Source organism: Micropterus dolomieu, linkage group LG10 (genome assembly GCF_021292245.1).
Source record: "Micropterus dolomieu isolate WLL.071019.BEF.003 ecotype Adirondacks linkage group LG10, ASM2129224v1, whole genome shotgun sequence".
In the NCBI taxonomy this organism is placed as follows: domain Eukaryota; kingdom Metazoa; phylum Chordata; class Actinopteri; order Centrarchiformes; family Centrarchidae; genus Micropterus; species Micropterus dolomieu.
Genome location: NC_060159.1, coordinates 28,408,601 through 28,421,275, shown reverse-complemented (window position 1 = coordinate 28,421,275; position 12,675 = coordinate 28,408,601). Strand labels below are relative to the sequence as shown.

Sequence of the window (12,675 nt, the reverse complement as noted above, 5' to 3'; positions counted from 1 at the left end):
CCCCCCCCCCCCCCCCCCCCCCCCGGTCCTCTGAAACTCTGCAGACTCCAAACTAAACGCAGCTCAGACTGTAACATCTGTCTGGTGGAGACTTAAATGTAAATCTTCTGAACAAATACTACTAAGTACTTCAACATGACTTGTTATATATATAAATATTTAATACTTGAGTTCTTGTATTACCCCCTATAGATTTTCTCACTTTTACAATAAATGCAGACCTAACACTGAGTGCAGGTCGATCTCCATAGAGAAGATCTGAAACAAACGACCACCTGGAGGAAAGAAGATTAAATTAAGGTTTACGAACTGACGCCGTCTCTCTCTGTGTGCCGGGTGTTTCAGGCAGACGAGGAAAGACTACATCACAGCCAAGTACACAGAGAAGCGCTTTGCCGAGCGGATTTGCGACAACGCGGCGTCCAGACTGCGGCTTCTGTACGAGGCCGTCAGGGACAGAGACATCCTGTCTCTGATCCAGGTCTACGCTGACGGGGTGGACCTGATGGAGGCCAGCAAGCAGCCCAACGAGCACGTACGGCTGCACTCAGACCCTGTCCCAGAGTAAATCCACCTGTCGCAGAAGTCTTCATGTCTTTAGTTACGTTGTTGTTTTGTCGGACAGGAACCTGGAGAGACGGTGCTCCACCTGGCGGTCCGGATGGGCGACAGGAACTCCCTCCACATTGTTGACTTCCTCGCCCAAAACAGGTAACCACTGCAGTGACTGGTCATTATCCATTCATCTGTGGACTGATTTCTTCATTGATTGCTTGTGTAGCACAGCTGAACATAAAGCAAGCGCGACAACACAAGACCCAGTGATGTTAGCGAGTAGTCCAACAGAAATCAGAATCAAGATAGCCTTTATTGTTCTTGCACTGCTACTCCTGTGAGGTGCCAATTAAAAATTCATTCATTCATGTCCATAATGATAAATAGTTAAATAAAAACTGTAATAAATATAAAAGCTAAATACTGTTAAAAGTTTGGCACAAAGAAGGCCAGCTCGCCATCTGTCCTGCAGCCTTTTATTTCACGAAGCTCTCGCCAACGTCCAAGAGCTTCTTATTTAGTCTCTCTCTTTTTCTCTTCTTAGCTTGCTCTGTCAGCGTCCTTGTCGTTCTCTTCACCTCTGCCGTTAGCTAATGTTACGTAGAGGCTAGCTTCGTTATGTTGCCCCTCTCGCCTCTCTTGTTGGCAAGCTAGCCAACAAAGTAATGTTACCGATGTTCCAGATTTATAGCTAGCAGCTAAACCTGTCTGTGAAACGTTTGGCTGATTTTACTTTGCTAACAGCCAAACATCAAGCAGGTGCAACAACACAAGACAGCTGATAAGTTAATACTGACCAGTCAAACAGAAAGAAGGCCAGCTCGCCGTCTGTCCTGCAGCCTTTCAGCTGCCCCCATCAAAAAAGATGTTTGCTATTTTCCCTGAATATATTTAGATTTTTTTATTGTTACTATTGTTATTTAAAAACATGGAAAAGGTAACAAAAAAGCCGTGTGAAAAGTAATTATATTTAACTAATAAGTGAATGTTCCTCCCAGAAACAGTGTCTGAAGCCAGATACTGTTTTCTTGGATGGGGCACTTAATAAGTGGGGGGTATGGGGTCCTCCCCCAGAAGATTTTGAGCATTAAACACTTAATTTCCTGTATTCTGGTGAAAATTTGGGTGGAAATGTCTAAAAATTCAGTTGACAATTCAAAATATATAATTCTAATAGAATATAATGTAGTGAGGCTCTCAGGTATTCTTATTGCTTTTAAATATTTTTCTCCTGTAGATCAACTTATTTAATCCCTGAGTCGACACACATGATTAAGTCTCACCTCCTCTTTTGTGGGGAAGTAACCTATTTAAATGTGTTTGTGGCCCCTTTTCATCTCAGTGATAAATTAATCCGTTTTAATTCAGTTATTGACTGGACTTTATTAGCTCATCTGTTAATAACTTATCATAACTCAGTGTTTCCCACAGAATGGCAGTGTAACTAGCCTCGAATACCCAGCTGTATTCTAACATTAACTTAGCTCTCCTTTTTAGCTAGGCCCCTTACATGCTTGCTAATAACTTCTATTAGCTGGGTCTCCGACATTGACTGCATTGTGCACCTGTGTTCACGAGGGAGAGAGAGCGATAGATCGAGGGACGGGTGTGAGAGAGAAGAGATGGACGAGCGAGAAGATGGACGAGCGAGAAGATGTGCTCCGCGAATATGTGTTGCCTGCAGCTCTGCAGTCAAATATGATTTTAAATAGGCCTGGTAAAAAAATCAGTATGTAGCGGTCAGTGTTGATATTGTGGCGGGCTGCCACAAATAAATGAACGTACGGGAAACACTGTAACTGTCTGCTCATGTTCAAAACTTTCTGCACATTCAGAATCTCTGACACATATCTGTGTTCTCTGACAGGCAAAGAAAATAAGTCGTAATATTACGAGACTAACGTCATTCGCCTATTTAAAGATAATTCATAATATTTTACTACATGCCCTGTACTGCGTTACTGATTCGATGGAAGTATCCCCTCGCCATCTGACAGACAAAACTGAATGAGAGGAGGAGCTCATTCCGGGGAAAACAAAACTAACCGACACCTGTGATCAGACAGAAAGCTCATGAATAATTCCACACAGCTTAACTTCAGCACCTCTGATAAAGCGCCGCTTACAGTCCCCAACAGAGCAAGACAGGGCTTCAGTTTCTAACGTTACATTTTTATAGCCTAGTGAAACTACTGTATACGTCTGCTTTGGCACAAACTGTCTGCGACTCACAGCGCGAGGTGGGTCCACGTCACTCGCTGGTGTTGCAGTGAAGCTGCTTTCAGGGTGAGTCTGACCGCGGAATATCCCTCTTGTAAATGTGTAACCACTGCCATAACAAGACGTTCATGGTGTGTTCCTCAGAGAAATAAACAGAGAGACTTTTGCTTCTTCTCATATCTTGCTGGAGAGTTTTGTTGAAGTGGTGACGTGCCATAAAGCATTGCTCAGTTCTTGCGATAGAAATCCCTGCACAGGCTTAGTGCCATAGAAAGCTTTTAACGCCAGAAGCAGCAATTATAGAGACTCCAGTCAAGATGCTACAAGTCAGTGTAGCATCAAAATGAATTTTTAGCAGTTGTTTAAAGAAGCAAATACCACATAATGTTGCTTTAAAACCAGCTAACTGTATAAAGCAGTTCAAAGCTAGAATCCGAAATCAGTCAAAGGAGACATTTAACTGCACAAGCAGGACTTTGACTTGTTTGGAGTATTTGAATGTACAGGATGTGAATTCTTCTTCCACCTGTGAGTTACTCTGTAGTGAACGCAGTGTCCTCACATATGCAGTAGTAACACTAAGGAGTGTGTGTTTCAGCGGTAACCTGGACAAGCAGACGGCCCGAGGAAGCACAGCGCTGCATTACTGCTGTCTGACGGACAACAGCGAGTGTCTCAAACTGCTGCTGAGAGGAAAAGCTTCAGTGACCATCAGTAAGAGCCGCAAACCTCACGTTACAGCAGACTCTGCACACGACAGTGAAACCAGATACAAACAAACTGTAAAGCTTCTTTTTAAATACCTTTAGCTGATCACTGTTGGGAGATATTGTAGCTCACAGAAATGTACAGACCTTACATGTGCCAGGCTGACGTCAAAGGTGGTTCTGACCGCTGCCTGTGATTATGGTCAGAACGAGATGATGCGAGTGCAGCCTAAATTAATGGTGATTCACGGTCTCCAGTGGATAAAGCTAGAAATAACATTAGACCACAAATCGACCAAAAACAAGGTAGAAACAGGATGAAAAGGCCCCTTTTTCACAGCTTCTGACAATCAGGGAAAATACCCACACTGACATGTATACGTGGTGAACAGATCAGTTATAAGATCGCTGAGCACATTTCACGGTCAGCAGATAGATTTATTAGTGGTTTAGATTTGGAAATAATGCTCAGGTCACATCTCTGCTATCATAAAATCCTGTGGTTGGTCCGTTTGATTGATCACAAGCGAACCGCACTAGAGTTTGTTTGAAAGTGTACCGAGACCACCTCTTGGTACTTTCGGTGCCGACCCGAGTGCAATAGCTGCATACACACCTGCCCAAACGAACCGGACCAGAGGGGAAACAAACTCTAGTGCTGTTGAACCAAACTAAAGAGGGAGGTGTGAAAGCCCCCTAATAGACTTTGGTGATCCCCTGACTTCTTATTTCTTACTTCCGTAGCATGCTAGATATTAAGTCCTAAACATCAGCGTGTTAACATCTTGTATCAATAGAAGGTGAAGATCTAAGAGCAAAGTTTTCCATTCAACAGTTTCCTGGTGTGTAGGAGCATTGCAGCCTCACGAGGGCGACAGCTCGACTTCAAACCTTCAGTTTTGTTTCTGAATGTCTCAGTTTTCAGTGAAATGCTTCATTTGACTGTGGCTTTGATTTTAGAACTGTAAGCGTACTTCCTACTTCCGACTAAGACACTCAAGGAAATTACTGTTAAATCAACGGTTAACATAATTCAGTACAAGTGGACTGCTTACAAAAGCACACCATGCTTATAAACCAGGTCACTCAACAAGTACTGCATTAGTACACGTGACTGATTAATGGCTAACATAAAGGCCTATAGAAAACAGGAAACTGCTGCAGCTTTCGATGTCATCGACCACAGCATTCCTGTTGTTAAGCTTAAATGTTCTGATTTCTCACCTTTATCATTAGCTGGGACGAGTTATCTCTACACAGAGAACACAGCAGGTGTCCTTTAAGTCGTTTTCTCCGCTCTTCAAGGCAGTTAGATCATCATAATTTTACTCATAATTTTTGGGCGGCTGTGGCTCAGGAGGTAGAGCGGGTTGGCCGTTAATCAGAAGGTCGGCGGTTCAATCCCTGGCTCCCCCTAGTTGTGTGTCGAAGTGTCCTTGGGCAAGAATGTTAGTTTCCGTTTGAGCACTTAGGCTCAGTGTATGAATGTGTGTGACTGGTGAATGGCAGAAGCTCTTTGAGTGGTCGAAAAGACTAGAAAGGCGCTATACAAGTACGGAGCATTTACATTTACACACTGTTTCTTTCGTCTTACAGAAAGTCATTTACAGTTTTTTTTAAATATCTTGTCATTCTCATTTTATGTGGCATTTTATCTGTAAATATGTGGGGAAAAGCTCCGTCACGCATATGAGTAAATGGTACATTTTGAATGAATCCATTAAAAAACAAGATTTTGATAAACCGTTCAGTAAATCTCTGGCAATTTGTATAAGATTCATCTGAACATTATTAGTGTGCTGGAAAATGGATTTCTGTGATATGCAAATCTGTGCATAAGGAATGAGAAAATGCATATAAACAAATAAAAACATTATATACATGTAAACTTTTGGTTTGTAAAACTGAACTGTAATATGAGTAAAGTTGGGAAAAACCTGTTTGACTGTGGTGTCTCGCCTTGGGAAGAATAAATCAAGACTTTGTCTCCACAGCAAATGACGCAGGAGAGACGGCGCTGGACGTCGCCAAACGTCTCCGACACATTCAGTGTGAAGAACTGGTGAGACTCTGAGAGAAATATTTTATATACTGCTTATAATATTTGTTAAAATTTGAGTTTACCTAAAGTGAAATCAGGAACCTGTATGATTCATCCATCCTGTGTTTCATGTTTCAGCTGACTCAGGCTCAGACGGGAAAGTTTAACGTCCACGTTCATGTTGAGTACGAGTGGCGTCTCCAGAATGAGGACCTGGACGAGAGTGATGACGAGATGGAGGACAAGGTCAGATGGTTTCATGATGAACAGGGTGTGTTTTGTGTGAATTGGGTGTCTAGCGGTTCAGATGTGTAACGGTCTATTTCCTGCAGCCAATCCCTAACCGGCGCGAGGAGCGTCCCGTCAGCTGCTTCGTGCCGGGCAGCGGCCCCATGCAGCCCAACCTGGCGGCGCTGGCCCGGGACGCCGCCACGATGGTGCGGGACAAGCAGAGGCCTCAGGTCCCCAGCATGATGATCAGCAATGAGACCTACGGCACCATGATGGACCTCAGCCTGCCGCCGCCGGGACCAACACCGCCGCTGCCACCCAGAGCGCCAAACAGAGGTCAGACACTAAATCTGTATCCAAAAGATACGAGAAACGTTTTCATTCCTACTGGGACTTTTTTTGAAAGGTTTTTGATAATAACTAAAAAATAAGCTCTCATAATAATCAGATTCGTCATCGCAGCAGCCACAGATTGGTGAGTTCGGTGTCTTAGCTGACTCTCCTTTGTGGTTTTGTCTCCCTGCCGGTTTAGGACAAAGTAAACCTACTGCTGTGGAAACTATAGGAAGACAGCGGTCGTGCTCCGATCCCCCCAGCCCTCAAACCCCTGAGAGGAACTCGTCCATGTACGGTGAGTGTCGAAAGAAAAGCATCGCCTCCTCGGCTGGGAAACCTGCCAGACCTCCTGTGGATGATTCTTATTGATGGTTTTCAGATCTTGTGACGTGTCTTTTGTCTCGGGTCTCGTGTTCTTTGCTGCATCTGGAGAATCCTGAACCCCAGATTTTAATCTCAGAGCTGTTTCCAGGTCTAAATCAGATGTTCTCTCTCCGTCTCCCCCAGTGGTCCCAGCAGCCCCTCCTCATTTAGTAAAACTGAGGTCCAGTATGTTGGAGACCAAGTACCTGACAGCCAGGAACACCCCCCTCCCTCCCCTACCAGCAGCAGGACCCCCCCCAGTACCTCCAGTCCCACCAGCACCCAACATCCCACCGCCACCCCACTTCAAAGCTCCGCCCCTTCCCCCTCCAGTCCCCAGTCACCAGACCAATAAACAACCAGGACCGTCAGGACCACCAGGACCGCTAGCACCTCCAGGACCACTGTTACCACCTGTACAACCAGGACCACTAGGACAACCAGGACCACTAGGACCCAAATCAATCCCTGGGTATGTAGTAATTTGTACTGTACTGGTCTCTGAAGATCTGCAGATGTTAGTATTGGGTAAAACTGGTTGGTGCAGGTCTTCTATACAGGTACAGGTTCTGTTCTAGACTGGGCAGTACTGAAGGTTAAACATACGGGAGATTTACGGTAAAATACTACTAGTTTGTATTTCTACTGGTCAGTACTTGGAGGTACTGGTTGGTCTATTCTGTTCCCAACTATTGCTTCGCTGGTTTACACTAGTTTGTACCGGCTGTTACCAGAAATGGTTTTAATGGTTAATCTGTTTGTTTTAATGAAAGTTGTATCAGTTAATTAATGTTGTCTGATTTCAGATCAGTGAAACCTCCTCCACAGAGACCTTCGGTCAGGTCCGGATCCGGACCAGGTACACACACACACACACACACATAAACCCTGTACTTGTGAGGACCCTTGTTGACATATTATATACCATAAAACCAACTCTGAACTCGCTCACATCCCGAACATGCTGACACACTCACACCTGAAGGTTTTAACAGTGTGATGGAAATTTTTGTTTTCAGATAAACACGAGGAGGTTTCCTTTCTGTCAGTTTTATTCAAGGAACTCACTGAAACACACACAAATCAGAGATCTGTCAACACTGTCTGACCTCTGACACACGGTGTTTTAAAAGGACACTCTCAGGAAATTTATCTTAAATCCATTTACATTTCAAGACCGTTATACGTTGTAAAACATCACAGCTAGTGATGATCAGAACAAATCATAAAGCATCTTAAACATTTACCTCTCTGCGACCTCCTACTCCAAAGAGTCCTAAAAGTTACAGGACTGTTTGGAGATGATATTTATTACATTTACTCCCTTTTAGCATTTAACATAATAAGAATACAAACATTTCATGTAACTTCAGCAGAACTTCAGAAGTGAATGAGATTAAAAATTTAAGAAATAAACATTAAAGGAATAATATGAAAAGTATGTAATAAAACAATCATGCAAATCAAGGGTGTTTTATAATTAGTGAACATTTTAACCTTAAAGAATCAAAGTGAACTATCATAATTCTTTTTATTTTTACTAATTCTACAAATATTTTACTTATTCTACCAATGTGGAGACTGTGCACCTTTAATTTGTTAGTATTCAACTCAAAAATATGAAAGAAAACTCAAATTACACTTCATGTGATTTCCAAAGAAGAGGAAGAAGAAGGTTTCACACCGTCCAGGTCTCAGGGATCGATTCACATGCTGTCCACACACGTGTTGTTTCTGAGATCCTAAACCTTCATCAGAAGGCGTCCGGATGACGGTGTTATGTCTTCCTTTGTGGTTCCCATCATGGTTGCACACCGTCCAGCCGGGGATATGTGTTTCCTCCTCTCAGGCCTGTCTCTGGTAGTTGAAATGACAACAGGACGACGAAGACATCGAGCAGAACCACGCCTCCATGTTCTCTCGGCCCGTCACCCCTTCAGCGCCATCTGTTGGTCGTCCTCGATGAGTGTTTGGGAGTCTAGTGGTTCTACGTGGCCTCAGGGACACAAGGCGGGGGAAAGCTCTGTTCACTCACTGATCTCGATCTCCACCTGGTTTGAGTCTGGTTGCCTCTTGTTTTCTAATAAACAGTGTGAGGCAAGCACTTGTCTTTCTGTGAGTTTTCTTCCAGACTCAGGGGAAACACTCAGCATCAGAGTATTAGCGGAGTGAGCAGTTTGTCTCTGAGCATGCAACTTTAATCCTGCTTCAGGGTCAGCACTATCTCACCACTGGAACGAGGACGGGCTCGTCTGGAGGACACTCAGATGAAAATCCATTTCCACTCCAAAGCATGGTTTACCTCTCACTGAGCTCCTCCCCCACCACAGAGGGGTTTTAAGAGCCTGTCCAACTTTAAAATGAGCAGCAACATGAAGATCTGTGTTTCTGTTCAGGACCCTGAAGATCCTGATGTCATGAGGAATCTCACTGCCTCACCTCTGACCTTTACAAGCTCTCACTGTTTTATCTCTCTGTTCCTCATGAACATTAGCTCTTTAACTAACTCCGCCACAACTGAGATGTTGGTTAATGTCCCTGCCACATAAACAAATATTCAGAATCAGCTTTATTGCCAGGTATGTGTACATATACGAGGAATTCGACTCAGGATTGTACATTGCTCACGATGTGCTTACTTACTACAAAAATACCATAATACAATAATAAAATAATAATAAAATAAAATCAGAAACAAACTACAGAATAGACGACACTAATATACACACTATGAACAAAACAATATAGACATATTGACAAATAGTGCAGTGATCAGAGTGCAAAGGATGCAAGAGTAAACTATTATTCTCATTATGTACATGTTGAAGGTGGATATGATATACAGGTACACATACATGTACACAGTGTGATGGAACATAGTGCAAAGGATGCTGGAAAAAATAAATAAGACCTATGACCTTATGACCTGAGGGAGGTGTATTGGTATACAGTAAAATAAAGTGTGTTCTTCTTCTCTCTCTGTAGGGTCACAGTGCAAATCCCCCGAAAGTCCGGCTCCTCCAACACCCAAACCCAGAAGCACCTTCTCCGTAAGTCCTCAAACACATCAGCAGAGGTCAGAGGTCAACACTGAGGGGAAACACTGGCTGTAATCTTAAGCAGCAGGCGGCCAGTATGTAGTACATAACCTCATACTGCTTTTCATAGTCTGGAACGGGCTCAGCCGGGTTCTGGTTCTGGAAAGTAAACAATAGGAGGAAAATAAATGGAAGAAGCACTTAAAACGTGGAAAAAGCCAAAAATATGACCACTTTAATGATTTATATCTTATTACACTTTGACATATTTTCACCAATAATTATATCCATCTCCACAACCATTTTCCTCCCCCTGAAACATTTATTTGCATCACAAATTAGATTCAGATTCATTCTTTATTGTCAGTGGAGGAAATTTGCTTTTACAGTCTGTACAAAGAGCACCTTAAATATGAACTCTCCACACAAACTACACATATATAGACATATATGGACAATATATACATATCTACATATAACATATATGTACAATACACATGTCTACACATAACACAAAAGTGACATCATTCATCTTCTACTTGTCTGTAAGTTTAACGGTCTTTAAACGCAGGAAACAAAACTTTTTGTGGAGCAGCTGTCTGTATCTACGGCCAGATGGGAGAAGCGTGACGCATGAGTTGAGAGGGTGGCTGTGATTTTGTACTATGGTAGTTGCTCTACGTGCAGTGGCAGTATTAATGAGGGCTGGCAGGTTGGGAGTGGGAAGACCTATTATTTTGGAGGAGGTGTTAGTGATTTTAAGAAGCTTATTCTTATTGGTGAGAGAGAGCATGGTGAAGTAGCAGGTAGCACAGTACAAGAGGATGGGTTCAATGATACTACGGTACAGGAGAAGCAGTAGGTGTGGTTTGACTTAGAGAGTCCTGAGTTTATGAATGACAAAAAGTCTTTGTTGACAATGTTTGTGGATGTTTGTGATGTGGTGATCAAAACTCAGTTTATTGTCCATAGTGATGCCGAGGTACCTGAAGCTGTCAACAATTTCTACTGGCTGGCTGTTTATGGAGATGGGGCAGTGAGGGGTGGAGGATTTACGGCGTGTGTCCAGGATGAGATCCTTGCCAGTTTTGCACTTCCTGAGCTGCTGGTAGACATCTTCCACTGTGGGAAAGATGAAGTGTGGCTGCTCAGGGGTGGGTAGGCTCCTGAGCAATCTTTCATACTCAGTGGTGAAGTTCCTGTTGTCAAACCGGGCATAAAAATTGTTTAGGTCTCTGGAGAATGAGTTGGGGTCAGTGGGTGCAGGCGAGCTAGCTTTTGGCGTGGTGCCAGTTAGTGTTTTGACTTTGTTGGAATGCTTGTTGTTTCTCTTTGAGTTTTATTTGGTGGGTCATCAATGGTCTGGAGTTGGGATATTTTCTTACAGTTTTGACCGGGATGGTGGTTTCCATGGAGAACTTGATGTCAGTTATGGCGTCGGTTTTTATCTAAATTATTATTCAACCAAAAACTGCGTGACAGAATACTATTTAAAAGACGGAAATATTACACTCCTGTTTTGCCAAACTGAACAGGAAACAACAGAGCGAACCTGCAGTGCACCTCGACGCAGTAAGTGTTTATGATGTTTGTTTAAATGTATGTTTAAATAAGAGTAGAGCTACCAAGTGTGCACTCTTGATCACGCTACTAAAACAGAAGAGGAAAAATGTATAATAGTGAGGTTTATGAATGTCTTAATTAAGGCTGTAAGGGAGCGGGGAGCGAGTCTGTGCGTATGTGTTTTTGTGTGCAATGCCTGCACTCAGTGACGGAGCCTCTCTGTCACATCATCCCCCTCCTCCTGGAGGTTGGCGATGTGCCACATTGGCCTGGCCTGATCTGTGTCAGATAGTGAACCTTAATGGCTGGAGTGAAAGGTACCATCGAGTAAGGCGGCTATTGTGGTCCTTCATTGAGTTGATCCAAGTAAGAGCTCAGTGGTCAGTTTCCAGATCAAACTCCCGTCCTAGCAGGGCTCTTCAGTTGCCACTTAATGGCCAAGCCCTCTTTTTCCACAGTAGAATACTGAGACAGATCCATTGTGGGAATGTACTTGGCAGCTCTTGGCAATTAATCTGAGCATCAAACTCTGAGATGGCATTGAGCTTCCAGAAATCTGTGCAGATGCGGAGAGAACCATCCTTCTTTAAGCAAACAACATTCTCAACGAGGGTGGTTCTTCCAGGACTGGCAGCAAAGAGGGCAGGGGTCTTCTGGAAGACTTGGAGGAGCTGTGTGGCTTGCTCTGGTGCAAGATGGGTGAGAAGGGGAGGAGCAGTTGAAGTGCTAGTGGTAGTGCTAGTGGTCCATAAGTGGCTGGACCCATCTTGCGGAGAATGATGTCTGGCCTTTTGCCATTTTGCCAGGAGTTTGCTGTTAGAAGAAGGGAAAAGCAACAGGACTTTTTGGCTGGGCTGTTGCTGCACCTGTTGGTCATAGCAGATCCTCTGGCTTTTCTGGGCCTCACGCAGGTTGATCTCTACTTCCTCCTGGTATCTTGCCAGCTGATCCCTGATCTCTAAAACAAACTGCTTCACCCCTCTGTCACTTGAAGTGGTGGATGGGGTGTCCCAGCCCTTTCGGACTACATCCAATGGCCCCTGCACATCCCAGCCATAACTTCACGGTATGCAAAGAGCCGAAACAGCAACCAACAGTCATTATCCTTGCCAGTGTCATCCACAAACTTCTGCAGCATCTTCTTCGGTGTCTGGTTGAACCAGTTAACCAGACCGTCCGTCTGTGTATGGTACGGTGTGGCTTTGATTGCTGAGAAGCCCAGTTGTTTATGGAAGAGTTGCATCAACTTGGAAATTAGTTCCCTTGTCAGTCAGAATCTTGTCCGGTATCCCCACCCTGGAAAACAGTTGTACCAAAACACGCATAACAGTGGCAGCAGTAATGGTGCGCAGGGGAAAGGCCTCAGGGAAACGAGTAGCATAGTCGCACACTACCAAAATATACTGATGACCCCCACTGCTTTTCACCAGAGGGTCCACAATGTCCATGGCAATTCAGCAGAATGGATTGGCAATTTTTTTTTGACGTGTGGTGGGCCATGTGGTGGAATATCTCTGGGTGTGTGTGTATATGCAGGGCCAATAAAAACATTTACTAATGCAAAGATACGGTGGCCAAGATGCCCAGCCCATTGAAGTGTGTGTGCCAACTGCATGACCAG

The 12,675-nt window shown here is 43.9% G+C and overlaps 1 protein-coding gene across 1 annotated transcript in view; it reads left to right on the top strand.

Annotated features, from left to right (window-relative positions):
* Positions 1-12,675, top strand: part of asap2b (ArfGAP with SH3 domain, ankyrin repeat and PH domain 2b) — a 44,301-nt gene that overhangs the window by 26,114 nt on the left and 5,512 nt on the right. The window contains exons 18-27 of the mRNA XM_046059911.1: positions 346-535; positions 626-711; positions 3,374-3,489; positions 5,477-5,544; positions 5,662-5,769; positions 5,856-6,090; positions 6,287-6,385; positions 6,598-6,925; positions 7,260-7,312; positions 9,439-9,503. Of these exons, the coding sequence (XP_045915867.1) occupies positions 346-535; positions 626-711; positions 3,374-3,489; positions 5,477-5,544; positions 5,662-5,769; positions 5,856-6,090; positions 6,287-6,385; positions 6,598-6,925; positions 7,260-7,312; positions 9,439-9,503 (1,348 nt within the window). The remainder of the gene's footprint in view (positions 1-345; positions 536-625; positions 712-3,373; positions 3,490-5,476; positions 5,545-5,661; positions 5,770-5,855; positions 6,091-6,286; positions 6,386-6,597; positions 6,926-7,259; positions 7,313-9,438; positions 9,504-12,675) is intronic.